Below are 16,023 nucleotides of genomic sequence, written 5' to 3'. Positions count from 1 at the left end.
ACCAAGTTGGGCGGGAGTGTTGATCTGCTGGAGGGTAGGAAGGCTCTGCAGAGGGACCTGGACAGGCTGGATCGATGGGCCGAGGCCAACTGTATGAGGTTCAACAAAGCCAAGTGCCGGGTCCTGCACTTCGGCCACAACAACCCCAGGCAACGCTACAGGCTTGGGGAAGAGTGGCTGGAAAGCTGCCCAGAGGAAAAGGACCTGGGGGTACTGGTTGACAGCCGGCTGAACATGAGCCGGCAGTGTGCTCAGGTGGCCAAGAAGGCCAACGGCATCCTGGCCTGTATCAGAAATAGTGTGGCCAGCAGGAATAGGGAGGTGATCGTGCCCCTGTACTCGGCACTGGTGAGGCCGCACCTCGAATACTGTGTTCAGTTTTGGGCCCCTCACTACAAGAAGGACATGGAGGTGCTGGAGCGCGTCCAGAGGAGGGCAACGAAGCTGGTGAAGGGCCTGGAGCACAAGTCTTATGAGGAGCGGCTGAGGGAACTGGGGTTGTTTAGCCTGGAGAAGAGGAGGCTGAGGGGAGACCTCATCGCACTCTACAACTACCTGAAAGGAGGGTGTAGCGAGGTGGGTGTTGGTCTCTTCTCCCAAGTAACTAGCGATAGGACAAGAGGAAATGGCCTCAAGTTGTGCCAAGGGAGGTTTAGATTGAACATTAGGAAAAATTTCTTTACTGAAAGAGTGGTCAGGCCTTGGAACAGGCTGCCCAGGGAAGTGGTGGAGTCACCATCCCTGGAGGTATTTAAAAGACGTGTAGATGAGGCCCTTAGGGACATGGTGTAGTGGGCATGGTGGTGCTGGGTTGACGGTTGGACACGATGATCTTAGAGGTCTTTTCCAACCTGTATGATTCTATGATTCTATGATTCTATCACTCCCACTGGGGCAAAAGGCATAGTCAGCCTTCAAGCCACCAGCATCACTGCACAGAAGCATCATTTTAACATCAAGAACCCAGTTGTTCTCCCTGGCATGACTTTTCTAACAGAAAGCAGCCTCTTGGGTCTGCTCAAAGGCCCTGGACCTGCCAAAAGTTCCTTAACTCCCCTTTTCCTTCCAAGCATACTGGCCAGGCTTGCGAGGGGGCTGTGGAGGACCCACAGGGCTGTCACGCAGCTACAAAGCACGTGCTGCAAGAGCTCCCACCTGCTCCGAGACGCTTCAACGCCTTCTGCCAGAGCAGAGATGAAGGTCTTGTGTGGAGTCTGCTCTCGATCTCCTGTTCCCCGCATCATGCTATATAGCTGGGTCCTGGAACTTGTATCATAGTGACCCGGGGTTTACTTTAGAATAACATATAATTCACTTTAGATACCAAGCAACACAGCAGAACCACCAAGCAGGTAACAGGTGCTGAAGCCACTGCAAGGCCACCAGTACTTCCCTTGTCTTCCTGTCCTGGAAAAGCAAAGCTGCCAAGGAGGAACCAGCCACTGCAGAACAACCACGTGCCCAGCAGCCCTCTCAGGAAACCAACCCAACTGGCAAGTCTCCAAGCCCAGCGAGACTCACTCTTCTCTCCAGACGTACGTGATCCACTCCAGCAACTGCAGAAGCACTATCAGAAACCCAAAGATGAAACCATCCCTCAAAGCAAATCTAAGAGGTGAATAAGCCTGGAGTAGCCGAGCCCATTACAACTATAATTATCCATGCACTAAACAAGGAGCTCCCGGTGATGAAGCCCAAAGTACAGCATCATGGACTGAGTGTGAATTCACATGTAAAAATAAAAGCCTGCTGTGAAATCACCTTCTGCTAAAGTATCTTGATGTTATCTTTAGAAGGTTAGTCTAATGTCTTTGTTAGCTGCTTTAAAATAAATAAATAAGTGCTGAGACAGAAGTCTGGGAGCCTATTTAAAAAGTGATGATCATAAATATGTGACTAATCTGGGTTACGTATAGGCTTTCACAGTTGTCAGCTTCCTGGCATGAAGCAGCTAAAACTCAGCTCTTCCACATCTAAGGTATGGGAGTCTGAATTGCCAGTGGCTGTAAAAGGCCTGTGATCTGGATGATCAGTTTTATCCATTTAGAGGTATCGCATGCAGTTAGTCCATCCTTCCCCGCACAGTTTAAGAAAAACTATTAGCTATGATGCATGAGAAAGGTGGTCTGGGTTTCTTTAAGCCGATTAAAATCAAAGAATACAATGCAAGTGATGTTTCCACTTTGGCAAAAAGAGAAAAGGTTTACTTTTTCACCATTCCTGCAAGTCAGACAGCCCTCAGCGAAAACCACTCCATCAGAACAGCTCCATACAAAGGCTCATCACAGAGAATCCAATTTCTGTCTGAGTGACCATGACAGCAGGGTACCCCACCACCGCTAGCAGATACACCCTCCTGGTTTTAATACCTATGTCTGAACACTCTTAAATGTGATCAAACTACTTTCCCTCCTGTACAGGTCCCCTGCACCCCAAGCTAGGTTCTTTGTTTCTCCAGAAAGTGGACTGCATAAAGACTGAAAAAATAAAAGGGGAAACCCACACTTCCACAGTCATCCAACACCAGGCTGAACCAAGCAAAGGCCATTGGGGCCTCCAAGGACACCACACAGAGGGGCCATCAGGCAGCAGTAAGCACAGCAATGCCTGGACATCAGCAGTACCAGCAGCTTCTGGAGCCTCTCAGGCAAGCAAGATACCTGGTGCAGTTTTCCTATATATGCCAGTGAGCATATAAGTTTTGTACAGCAAAATAATATGTCATCACCCTCAGCTTCTGACCCACCAGTGACGGCAGCAGGAATACTCACGATTTGTCTCTTCTGCATGCCCGTCTCTGAGGGCTGGCTTGCCTTCGGCGCGGGGACAACGACTTACCCCGTGATCTCTCTTTCATTGGAGAATGGGCACTTGAGGGTTTCAGAATCTGCGAGAGATGGAGGAGGGAAGGAAAAGGCATTCAATAAAGGCAATGATTCACTGAAAATAAAAAATAAAGGGCCTCACACAGTAGCGGGGACAGCACACAAAGAGTCTTCAGTCCCTTGGGGCTTATTCAAACCCTGCCCAGGTTAAGAGGAATCCAAAGCTGTTATCATGTGATAGCTGTTCAGGGGTTCTCTGCAAAAATTAGTTGGTGTCACCAATTCAATTCCCAGCTAAATACTGAAAAAAAAGGTCTCATCCACAGCTTTCTTCAGAGTTGGCAACACCAAGGGATAAGAAAAATGGCTTTGAGCATCAGCTGAAGGAAACTCATGCAGCCAAATCGTCCTCTCCAGCTTTCCTCTCTGCAAACAGAGGTGATCGTCTCCCCCGCTGGCAGTTGAACTCTGTGCGACAGTGGAACTTGTCAGTAGCTCTCCTGTCCGTTTGCACACTTGCCCGCATCCCCCAGGCTCTCCAACCTTAGTCCATCAGCATGACACTCACACTCCAGGCTATTTTTAAGACCTGATCCTCCAATGTCAGCCCCCTCACAACAGGAGCCCTCTGAATCAAGTGGGTCAAATTCTGAATTAACTCAAGGGAAGAGTCAGATGCAGGGCTTTCAGCCTTCAAGGGTTCAGGGCTGTGGTCCTGGCCTTGAGATACTTACAAGGACTGGACCCAATGTCACAGCTCAGCACACACACAGAGCTGGTCCCCTCTATCAAAAGCAAGTAGTAAGTTCAGTAAATCATTCACCCATATGGATGTCTTCAACTAGAGCCTGATTTAGCTGTTTGTTCTCTAGATCGTATTAAAAGTGCATGAATAGAGCAGAAGGGGACAAAAAGCTTCACTACATCTATAATCAAGCACATATGCTTAAGGTGACAGTATGGTACCAGTTGGCCCTCAAAACTCCTTGGCAGGGCAGGAGAGGTGGCAGCAGGACGTAGGGGCTACAATGCTACTGGCGACACTCACCTCGAGGTCAGGGTGAGTGGGCAGGTGCCTCAGCCAAAAAGGCACATGGCTGCTACGTAGGAGCCATTCTTCAGCAGGGCAGGGGACGGGAATCCAGAATAACTTGGACGCGATGCCGCATGCCTTTCCATAAGAGCCAGCCCCATACTTAGCAACACACCTGCTCTGCTCCCGCTGCCAGCAGCAGGCTGGAAAGGCACCAAATCCCCTTCCACCATGACCACAACCAGCTCCTCGCCTACATCGGCGCTGGAGGCACGGTCAGGGACACCCCTCATCCCTAAGGGCAGCCAAACCCTCCAGCCCCCTGGCAGCCTGCCCTGTCTCCCCGTCGTTTCCCTCCAGGCTCTTCAGTCCAACCAGCCAGCGGGGAAGCACCAGCCTGTCACAGACTCGCTTTCCTCACCCTTCCCATATAACCTGCTTTGTGATTTAGCTGAGGGTGGTGGGCATCAGGGGGCGCAGGGGAAGCCCACCGGCATGCCCTGCAAGTAGAAGCAACCACTGACACGTCTGTCCCATGGTACCCCTGGCAGCTCAGGTGCAAAGAGCAGAGATCACTACCTGCGATCAGGCCACCCACCCCACCAGCTCCAGGCACACTGGCTCTTCCCAGCCACCTTCTTCTGCGATCAGTGAGAAGAGCAAACTGGGCAGTAGCTCCTTGATGGCCAGGGATGAGTATGGGCTCAAGTGTTTCCCAGGCTGAAGGGGAGATCTTTGAACTAAAAAACAGCTCTAAGGGCTTGAAAACACACCAAACCCTGTGGGAGAACCACCAAGATAGATGTAAGCATACCCCCAGCCCACCTGATACTACCTTAATCTCAGGCCAGAGTCAGTCTGCTGACATGGAGCAAGACCTCTGCAGGATGGGACTAGGCATAGCCACCACCCAGGCACGTGGACCTACCTTCATCCTCATATCCCTGGCAAACTTCTCCAGCTCCTTCCTGACTTCTGTGCGCATCATTTTGGATACATTGAGGACTAGCTGTTTCCACTCGATGGGCTGAAAGCTGTGCGGCTCGTGTGGGACATACAATCCAATTTTTACTTTTTTGACTGAATGCAAGTACTTTTTATAGGAGTCTTCAAATTCAAAGATGAGGTCGCTCAGAGTTCGGTAAGTTAGAGGTTTGTCCATCAGATCTGATCGTCTGCTCATGCCCAGCGAGCCGTACCGGCCGTTGCAGTAAATCCCGAGCACCACATGATGAAAGTAGTTCCCTGAGAAGTGGGTTTTAAAGCTGATGGGGAATCGTTCCACGGAGGGCTGCCCATTGGTTAAGTATCTGGTGTGCACTGTGTCAAGGCAACAATGGCGCTGGGAAGGGAGCACGCACAATTACACCTCTAAGACATCTTAAGCAGTTTTTTTTAACTGCCAGGACAAGTGCTTTCTTGCAAACACAAATTTATTCTCACTGTGCCCCAGAAACAGCCAATGCTGCCAAAGCCCATTTCACTGCTTGGAGAATAAGATGCAATGGTTCAGGCAGGGAAGGGCCTGACTTTTAACCACGCTTGGGGCGAAGGAAAAAACCACAACAGTATTTGGTTGTATCAGCACGCCAGATGAGAGACCACTCTCCCCAGTGGGAACTCCCCCATTTGACACCAACATCAAACTCCCATGCTCTTAATAGGGAACAAGTTTCCCTCCATTTCATGCTGGAGCTTGGTACGACTCAGATCCTCATTTTCCCACATCTTCAAACAGCACAAAAAATCTGAATTTATTGCTCTCCAGAGCGACAGTCTGCCTTTCCATCCGTAAACTGGCCCTCGGCACGGCCACTCCTCATACAAGAATGTTTTTGCATGTTACCCTTGTAACACATTGCTGAGACAAACAAAGTAAAGCTCCCAGGTGGATAATTAATTTGATAAGCACAGAGACATAGAATCATAGAATCATTTAGATAGGAAAAGCCCTTTAAGATCATCAAGTACAACGGTTAACCTAGCACTGCCAAGTCCACCACTGGTCCACACAAGGTCAGGAACAAACGCTTTTAAAAAGCAAAACGTGTCCCCTGAATCACTGGCTGGCCATTTCAAATGCACCACGTGCAGAGGCCAGGGCCAAACTCTGTAACAGCGTAGTAGGTGATCTCAGAGGATAACTACACGCGGGTCCCGGGTCATGTCCTCGGGAGGCTGCTGACCTGTGCCAGGGGGAGGAGAGACTGAGATTCCCTCACGCAAAGTGAGTTTGCGTCAGCGCCTACGTTGCACGCGACTCCCTGCTGCTAATCCCCGGACAGCTGAAACGCACCCTGGCTCCACATGCTGATACCCGGCCCCTGGGACAGCAGGCGTCCTTCCCCTCTGCCGCTGAGGCCCCCACCCATGCCTGGGGAATGGAGGAGGGATGACCAGAAAAGGCTGCAGCAAGACGCTCCAGCCTGGGGTTACGCCAGCCAGAGGCACCTGCTGTAACCCCGGAGCCATCCCTGGAGGCAGACACGGTCAAGGCGGTCGGCCAGGGCAGTGCCACTATGAAATACACCGGCCCGAGGGGCAGCGCTGCCAGGATAGCGTCAGGGCAGCCTGAAGAACGGAGGAGTGGGGTCGGTCCCCACTGGAACCACAGGGACTGGCTCAGACCAGGATCCTGCTCTGGGGATCTCCAGCATCCCCTCCTCCTGCCACCCCATGCCCAAGAAGGAGGTCTTTAACAGCAGTGAAACAAGAGCCTCTGCACAGCTGAGATGCCCTGGGATGTTACTGCAGCCGGTCTTCCTCCCCTGTCTGCATAGCACGGCTGCCCGACAGCTGCTGGGAAACTGAGAACACAAAGAGCCTTTGTAGCAATACTGTAAAACACAATTCAGGCTCAGTTCTGGTTCTGCCCAGCCTGACACCCCACCTCACCACCAGTGCAACTCCCCGGAATGCTGACCCTCCTGACCCGCACCCCGCATTTCACCTCTTCTGCCTACAGAGATGCAGGACAAGCATCCGGGAGCTCTCATCTGTCTCTAAAGCACTTTCTCACGGGGATACTTCATCTATCTGGCGCTTGTTGAGTTTCACATATTCAAACTTTTGCCCTCCAGGTGAATACAGGAACCCACTAGTAAGAGATTTGTGAACTGCCCAGAATCTGAGGTCAAGAGCAAGGAGTTAAGCCTCTGTACAAAAAAAATGCATGAAAAACATGTTGGCAAAAATCTTTCAGAAGAGCCACAGGGAAGCTTTTCGGTTCAATGTCAAACATATTTAATTGCATTCAGTGCTAGATGTCATCAGCTTTAGCAGTCTGGAGAAAATGTATTAGAGGGTATAGGAACAGACAACACTATGGGCCCAGCTCCAGGTGCACTTCAGTATCTGCACAACAGTAAGTCTGGACAAGCATGCAAAGCAGAGCACAGATCGCCCTACCACGCACACAACCCCTCGCCCAGCCATGGCTATGTGCGCCCACCTCTGCCCATCTGCTGCCCCACCTACATCAAACATGAGCACCCTGCAGCAATTGTCAAAGCTCACCCCGATACCAACTACACCAACACAGAACAGAAATAGCTCTATGGCCTTCAGTGATCTTGCTGGATCGCTGTTGCATTAGGACTAGCTTCTGCAAGAAAAACGCCACACCATCGGTAGAATTAAAGATTATAAATACACTGCAAGGTCAGAATGGGGCTGGGGCCTAGCACCGTTATATCAACTGGAAAACTCAGCCCACAGTCACCTCATTTAAAAGGTCACCTTGCTCCAGGTCTTAAAAGGAGCATCCTGTGTACATCAAAGTCATGTTACAATAATTTGTGTCCTACAGACAGATTCTTGCAGAAGTCCATTGTATTTACCATTCTGTGTAACTGAAAAAGCAGTATCTTTTATTAACACCTATGAAGCTTTCAAACATCACCGCTATTTTTCCCACTCATTATGAAAGGGTTTTCTCTCTGCTCCCCGAGTGCCTTTCTATTAAGTCCACACAAAGCTTTGGTGGCCACCTGCCACACATACACACTTCTGCCACGAGGTCTCGGAGAAGTTGCAATTTAATCTCATTAAATACTAGGTAGGAGTAAAAGAATCTTTTGAGGACGGAAATTACCCACCATCAAATAACCCAGCAACAACCGCTGGGGAAATTAACCTTTAGGCACATGTTGCTTCTGCTGAGTGACTAGTTAATGAGAGTCCCCACCCGAGATGAAATACACGGCAAACGGGCTGGAAACGCACGTCAGATCTTCCCCTCCATCCATGCATCCTTATTATTTCTTTTCCTTTTTGCTCTGCCCAAGGAGAGCTGTATTGTGGCAAACAAAAGGCAATGACACAGCAATGCCGCAGCTGTAATCACACTTTTGAGCTGGGACTGTAACTGCAGGATGGAGAGTCAGGGAGTAAATTATGTGCCACAATACAGAGCAGCACAAAGAAGGAGAGGGCAAAAGCAGCTGTAACGAAAGCTCGGTGGCCTCCCGATCCCAGATCTTCACGTAAATCAAAGCAGCAGAAAAACACCACTGAGGGATGCAGAACTGCTTGGAAATCACACAAGAGGGAAACTAATCTTCTGGCTGGCCACCTCTTGCCCCAATATCCCTCCTCTTCCCCCTCTCCCAGGAAATGCACAAGGACAATACCTGGAGCTCCACCAGGGTCTCATGGGAATAGGTTGGTACAGCATGTCTCCCTCAGACCTGGTTTGGGTCAAAGTTGTGAGAGAAGAATTGGGCCTGAATCATACAACATGCTTTGGGGGTGACAGGCCATTGGGATAAACCAGTATGGCTCTATTAACAAGTAGGCTTCCTTGAGCACACCAATACTGCGAGAACCCTCAGAAAGGGCCAGATTTCCCATGCCAGCATGCAGCTACTACGGATCTGCAAGTCAACACAAGCACACCATCCTCTGAGCCACAGGTTGTTGTGCTTCCCTAAGTCCCATCGCCTTCACCACCCAGGCTCACGCACAACCTAGCCTGGTTACTTGGGAGACATTCAGATCCCAGGCTCAAATACAAGCAAGACTTGGGACATAAAACCTGCACTCTGGCCACCACCTGGACCTTCCTAGGCAGTGGGGCAAACAAGGAGTAGCATCCTTAGTCAGTTCAAAAGAAAAGGGGAGAATTAGTTAAGGTGTTAGCTCAGTCAACCCCTTAGTTTTAAAACTCTGAAGCAGAAAGCATCTGGATGAGTTTTCTTTAAATCTGCACACTCACACAATGACTCAACCAATGCCCTTCTGTGGTTTGTTTGGGGTTTTTTTCCCCCACCTCCTGGTGAACTCTAATATCAAAAAAGTCCCACAAAGAAGTCCCAGCATCTTCCCCGCCTGTACAGACCCTTCCCTACACAGGTGCCCCCACTGCAGAGCACAGAGCAGTTCCCAGCCAGAAGAGAGACCTGAAGCCCATCACCTTATTTATTTGCCAGCAGCAACTTTTAGAAAAAATGTCTTGCTTTTTTTTTTTTTATATATTATTAATAAATAATCGGAGCAGGATCTTTTCATGTGCCAGCATTGTGGTTCCAGCCTTCAAATATTTCAGTAAATAGGTCTTAGCAGCTGATAGCACCCGCCGGACAGCATCTGGCTCCCCATGGCTAGGTGAGCTCAGGTTACCTGCCGCCACCTAGGAAGTAATCGTTCACACCACCGCTAGGAATCACAACCTCAGCCCACCTGCACCTAAATCAGCTTCAACAGGAGTTTAGCTGGAAGAAAAAAAAACTCATGCCTTTGCCAAGCTGACAGGCAGCAACTATGCATGGGGTGTGCTAGTGGCAAGTGAGGAGACGCGTGCCATCCCTGCACCGAGCCCCATCCCTGCAGCACCAACAGGGACCCAGACCCACAGAGACCCCCAGGGGCAGGGGACATGGGGAGACCCTCCTCCTCATAGCCCCGAAGGAAAAAAGCCCAAACGAGTCCGTGCAGCAAGGCCCTGCAGAGCCCACAGCAGCTTGAACAAACCAACACATTCTCAGGTTTCAGAGATAAGTGCCAGCATCAATTGTTTGACCAGACCAGCCGGCCAACGCTGATGCCTGAGCCGGTCTAAGCACCCAGCTGTCCCAGTGCCCAGACTAGCAAGTGCTTCTCCTCCAGCTGCAGGACGACCCAGCATCACGCCTGACACCTTCTGGTGTCTCTGCTACAAGTTCCACTCTGCCTTGCAAACCAAAGAACAAAAAAAGGGAAAGCCAGATGAACGTGATATTGAGCAAATGAGCGCCCATTACACCACTTGTGCTGATCAATTTATTATTTATTAGTTTGAAATTCTCCCTTATTTAACTCAGACAAGATGACATTGCAATGCAAGGGTGTTTTTTGCTGAAGTCTGGTCAAGATGAGCACAGAAAGCCACAGGGTGTCTGGTCCCCTCCTCTCCTGCTGCTCGCAAGGGCTGGGGAAGCGTGAGCAGGCGCCCTGAGCCATCGTGGAGGCTGTGCCACAGGGCACAAGCAAGCTGGAGGGGATGAGAGCAGGCTGAGAGGAGCGAAAAGGCAGCTTTATTTATGCTAGCAGTGCTGAAGCCACTAGCTCAGAGTGAGGAGGTGGAGCAGGAGGAAAATAAACCTCATGCTTCAAAACCGTCAGATACGGCTTCAGTAAAAACAAAAGAGCTATTTTTCTGAGAAATGGAAGCAATTAAAAGCTCTCTCCCAGCTCTTTCCAGCTACCAGAGGGGCTGTAGATATTCAGTTGGACCCTCCTCGCCCGTATTTCAGTTAGTGAGTGGGTCGAGCTGTGGACAACCATGCAGGAGGCAAAGAGGGGCACTGGGGGACATCAATATCCCGTGGCAAAAAACTCTCCCCCCTACTGAAAACACTCACTCCCAAGCCCAGGGATGTACCTGCTAGGCAGGAGGAGCAGGATGGCCCCAGATCACCAGCAGTGATAAACATCATCCATTGATTAAATGCACAGAAGGCATAGTGCAGAAGCTATTAAATCACTTCTCCCTCCTGAGGCACTTCGGTTCTCCTCTTCCTCGTTTAATGATATTATTGGATGGGGGGAGGTCTAATACACTGCATGGGTCTGACCGTTACCTCGCATGAACTAGGAGAGGCACACTGAAGGCAACGGGAGTGAGTTATGTTCACCCGACACAGACATGCTCTGTGAGACTCCCTGAGGATGGATGCACCACGCCGCTTCCCCCTCTCTCTGATATTTTGCTCTCCCCATTTTAATAAAGTGAATACAGCACAGATAAAATTCCCTTGGCACTTTTTGGTTTATTATTCCCTTTCTTGAGCACAAGTGATTTCGATGCTTGCTCAGAAGGAATGGTCTGAACGCATCATTACTCAGCTGATTTACAACTGAACTGAGAAATGCTCTGGGGAAGACAGCACAAAGAATGCCTCTCTTTAGGCACTGACGAGCAGACCATGTAAACAGAGAGATACGAAGCCAGTTCAGACAGCTACGCAGAGAAGAAGAGCTGTGCAGATTGCTGCAAAATAACATTGTAAGATCTGTATGAGCTTTCGGTCGTCTCACAGAAGCTGCTCCCTTGGTGCGTGCAGACAGGGTAGCTCAGGATTTTAACTCATTGCCCTATAAAACCGCTTCAAGATCTAGTGTGAGGGCAATTATGCAAAACGTAATTCTGCACCAAGAGGGATTACAGAAACATTTTATAAGAAGTCGCATAGTAAAAGGCAATTGCACGAGCCAGCAAGCAGCTCAATTAAAATGACATCTTGCTAAGCTGCTCTGTGCGAGTCAGCCTTTGAATGAAGGCTCATGCCAAGGGTCCGCTGTAGTGGGCTGTGCTCTTTTCGGTATCCAAGCAACACGGCAAAGCCTGCCAGCACACAAATTACAAGCAGTACCTTATTTCCAGAGACAGAGAAGAGAACCAGAGGTTAACACACACACTCAGGGATGCTCAGCTCAGGCATATGTGAAGACATTGGTTTGACACTCAGGAGTGGGTAAGCGCATCTCTTGTCTGGTAACCGCCTGACCTTGGAAAGCAAGTCGCAGCTGCTGGCCTCACCATGTCCGCATCCAGAGGGCAATGCTGAAGATCAAAATCTCACAGCTGAGAAAAATCAGCAAACTTCCCCACGTGCTGTTACAAAGATGCCTCCTAAAAACCCACACGGTGCACATGCAGCATGGCAGCATGAGGTTCTGCAAGGGCACAGGCTTTGTACCTGCCACTTTCAAAGCACACATATTCAAACAGCCCATCCACCCACCACTGCTACACTCTTTGTGTACCCACACCTCAAGCAAAATACTGAGGTTTTATATTGCATGGATCTTTTAAACTTTAACATATCTGTTACTGGACCACCACCCCAGCAAATAGTCCCTGTTCTCACACAGGGGCTGTGCTGTCTCTCCAAGACAGCAAATAAAGTCATGGGAAGACAGGACTGTCTCATACCCTCCCCTGCCTAAGCCTTCTCACAAGGAAATCTCAATTAAAAAAAAAAGTTTTCCATAGACTTTTTTTTTTAAAGGAGCATCTAGAGGCAGAAAGATTCATCCAAACCTTAAAAGTCCAAAGAAACTTCAGATGACACCAAATAGTACAAACATAGCTTTCAACTATTTTGCTTTCCCCACCGCTCAAAAAGAAAAAAAAAGAAATTGAACAAAAGTCAGGTTTGAGGCAAGCAGAAAAAACCCTCTTTCCAAATGAAAATAAAACAGTCAAAACTTTTAGATCAGCAAGAATACTTTTAGGCTGTCATGGTCATCTGTACGCCACTAATTGCCCTCTGCTCATGTGGTATGTGGAATAATCGGTTCAGTGCTAGAAACACAGCACTAGAAGCCACGCTGACACTTATCAGTACTTCAGAGCCGCATCAACTCCACCTGGGGATTATTTCCCCCATCCCTTTGGTCCCCAAATAGTTTGGGAGACAACCCTGACACAAGGGCAAGCAGAACAGATCCACTGACATAATTTCTGTTTCTGGGAGGGCATCGGTGTGAGTCTCTTGCTGACATCAAGCCCCCAGGACCCCCATCACTCTAGCTGCATGCAGACCCTGACAGCATTTGCAGGGGAAGCCCTGTCAGCCAGAGCCACCTTTCAGACTCAGACTGAAGCCTACCCCTGGCGCACGGGGAGCCAAGCGCAGCCACAAGCAGCACCCGCTGCCACACCACAGACCTCCTAGCGCAGCAGGGACCGCAGCCGGCATCGAGTCTCACACACCACAGAGGACGCTCCCTCAGCCCACGTCCCCTTCCCACCTCACAGCAGCCACCCCTTCTCATGAGTCAACACGGGGCACTACCTGCTGGGCTCTGCCAGATGCTTCTCCCACGAGAGGGGGCAGCAGCAGCAAGCAAAACGCCACAGAGACATGCCAGAAGCTGGTTTGCTTCGGGGTTTATTTTGGGTTGGGTTTTTGTTTTGGTTTAAATCAAACTTGACCAGTTTACCAGTCTTACCACCTGTCCTGGTTTTGGCATATCCAGCATACAATTATTCCTGTAACCCTGCCTTGCCCTCCTCTAGTGTTTTAGGATGATGCAGGTTGATTTATCAGTGACAGCACAAAAGCATCAAGTAACAAGTCAGTCTCTAAATGAAAATATTCTTGGTGTTTTTTTCTGAGACTGAATAGGAAGCAAGCATTATGTTAAGGTAAAGCATAAATGTTTAACTATAATACACATATGTTTCTGCACAAAGCACAGCTGGGCTGAGAGACAAAAACTAATATGACTTTGCCGTGTAAACATTAGACAAACATAGGACAGAACCTGCATTCCTCAAGTGTTACCAAGCTCCGACAATAACTGGCAGAGAAATACTAACGAAGAAAACAAGTATCTGTCTACACAATCCCTATCTGGGCACTTTGGGTCGGATCCTGACATTATGCAGATTACCAGGGCAGAAGGCAAGGTCGGCACGGCCAGAGCATGACACTTGTGAACTGGGCACACAGCATCCAAGCTTGTACCGACAAGCCTAGGCAATTTGGCAACTTTTTGATCAATACCATGGCAGTTCTCTGAGCTGCTGGCACTCACCTTTGGCTGTGACCATCTCAAACACCATCCGGGAAGGGCAATATATTCAATGGCACTGCAGTGGAAAAAGCCACAGGCATGTGAAAGGATACATCCCCAGGATAACTGCTTCAAGGCATTTGATAGGTAAGGACTCCCTGGTCATTTCTTTTGCTGTCTCCATTAACCTAGGACAGAAACAAAAAGGTTTTCAGTCCTTTCAGTTGGAGCAGTTGACAGGAATCAAAGGGTCCTCTCATACACCAAGAGCCAGGCGCCTCTGGTTCTTATCTCAGCAAGCGCTGGTGAACTTGATTCTCCTCTTCAGCGACTTGCCAGAGCCCTGTTGACTTCTGGGGAATGACGGGGGGGGGGGGGGGGGGGGGGGGAGGGAAGAGAGAGGGGAGGGAAGGGTGTTTGGCATCCCAGTGCCTTCCAGCCTCTGAGGATGGGTTGGAGGAATGCAGTCCTGTCTGCCTCTCCAGCAACTCCATGAGCATCACTTCAGACTGTAACACAAAGCCCTGCTGAGCTGCAAAAGCTGGCAATCATGCAAGCTCCCACAGCAAAACCAAGTTTAGCTTGTTTTCAACGTAACCCTGGCTCTCCTCTGGAAAAAACAGGGGAGAGAAGATGGTTACATGATGGCCCCCCGAAAGCTATAAATGCCCCCGTGAGCCTATAGCTATAGGTGCAGACAAGAATTTAATGCCTTTTTACGAAAGTCTGCTCTGCAGAAAGCTCTACCAATGCAGACACTTCACACCACTGCAAGCTGAGATACCATCTTGCTGCTGCTCCCTACCTCCTGGGTGGACTGGGAAAGTGGTAAAAACCATAGGATTTCCTGCAGGAGTGCAGGAAACTCTGCAGGCCCAGGATCTTGCAAGTTCACAAAGTTTAGTTACAATCTGGACTCTTACCTTCGGAGTAGAGTTATCTGATGGGGACAACGCTGTGATAAGAAACAAGCAACCTAATCTCAGCTCAGCTGAGAATGCTGTCATGCCAGACTGACACCACACCATCAACCAGCTGGGTATCCTACCCCCTTCCACAAACAGATCCTGAAATCCTGGAGAGTTAAAAAAAGAAAAATACTGGAAGGAGATAAAAAAGGCCAGAAGAGTCATATTCAATGACACACCACAAAAAAAAAAAAAAAAAAAGAAAGAAAGAAGCTAAAAACCAAACCAAAGCATGACTTCTATTTTGAAGTCTTCTCTATCCATATCTTTCCCTGAGAAGAGCTTTGTAAACAGATCCCTACTTTAAGGAAACACGACATTAAATTATAAAAATATTTGTATTGGAGAAGATGATGAAAATATGCATCTGAAACCATTAGAGTTTCTTTTTCCCGCTTTCTAATTCACCCACCTCATGCATTTTAAACCTTGTATTGACTGCAAATGGCAATACAGCTTCCACTGCTATTACAGCCTGTCACAGCCATTCCGTGTCCCATTTATCCAAGTTAGAAATTATCTTTTCATTTGTAAACAACTGCCCTTTACACTCTGCCTGCAGTACAGAAGACAAATTAGAGTTAGCCTGCCTCCCACATGCTCACAATCGGCCACAGAAACCCCACTGCTGAAAGCAGGGCGAGGGCACACAATGGGGCCCCTTCATCCCCCACAGTGGCTCCTCAGTGCTGATTGCAGCAGTAGCCGCTGCAAAGCCCCATCTCCATCCAGAGAAGTGTTACATGCCAATGATGCACGGGAGGTACCCGCGAAGAAGACAATCCACTGAATTTCCTATCTTCTAACTCCACGGGAAGGGAAAGAAAAAAAAAAAAAGGTCACAGCTGATTACGAATGTGTATCAGAGGCAAGAAAAAGCTCAAGTTGTAAAGGTATTTAGCTTCAAGCCATTTAGTGCTGTGTATGCCTGGTTAACATGGTCCGAGGAACAGGGCCAGCATCTCCTCCTCGGGTCCACACCTACACTGACCCCGCTGAGGGCAGGCAAACACAGTAACCGCACTGGAGCTACCTCATCACCACAGGCAGCATCAGGTCTCCTAACACCTGCTTTTATAAACTCATGTTGTCATGATTTCAAGGTGTTGTCAGCATGGAGATAACATTAACGACTCCACAGCCAGGGAGGGAGTCTTCAAAATAATTGGCCTAAATGAGCAGTCAAATTACTACT

The 16,023-nt window shown here is 49.1% G+C and overlaps 1 protein-coding gene across 1 annotated transcript in view; it reads right to left on the bottom strand.

Annotated features, from left to right (window-relative positions):
* Nucleotides 1-16,023, bottom strand: part of VASH2 (vasohibin 2) — a 36,707-nt gene that overhangs the window by 5,699 nt on the left and 14,985 nt on the right. Inside the window, exons 4-6 of the mRNA XM_075147053.1 lie at nt 13,974-14,048; nt 4,787-5,168; nt 2,772-2,887 (exon numbers count right to left, since the gene is read on the bottom strand). Of these exons, the coding sequence (XP_075003154.1) occupies nt 2,772-2,887; nt 4,787-5,168; nt 13,974-14,048 (573 nt within the window). The remainder of the gene's footprint in view (nt 1-2,771; nt 2,888-4,786; nt 5,169-13,973; nt 14,049-16,023) is intronic.

The sequence above is a fragment of the Calonectris borealis genome, chromosome 3, assembly GCF_964195595.1.
Source record: "Calonectris borealis chromosome 3, bCalBor7.hap1.2, whole genome shotgun sequence".
NCBI classification, from domain to species: domain Eukaryota; kingdom Metazoa; phylum Chordata; class Aves; order Procellariiformes; family Procellariidae; genus Calonectris; species Calonectris borealis.
The sequence above is the reverse complement of the archived record's forward strand: the minus strand, read 5'-3'. Positions and strand labels throughout refer to the sequence as shown.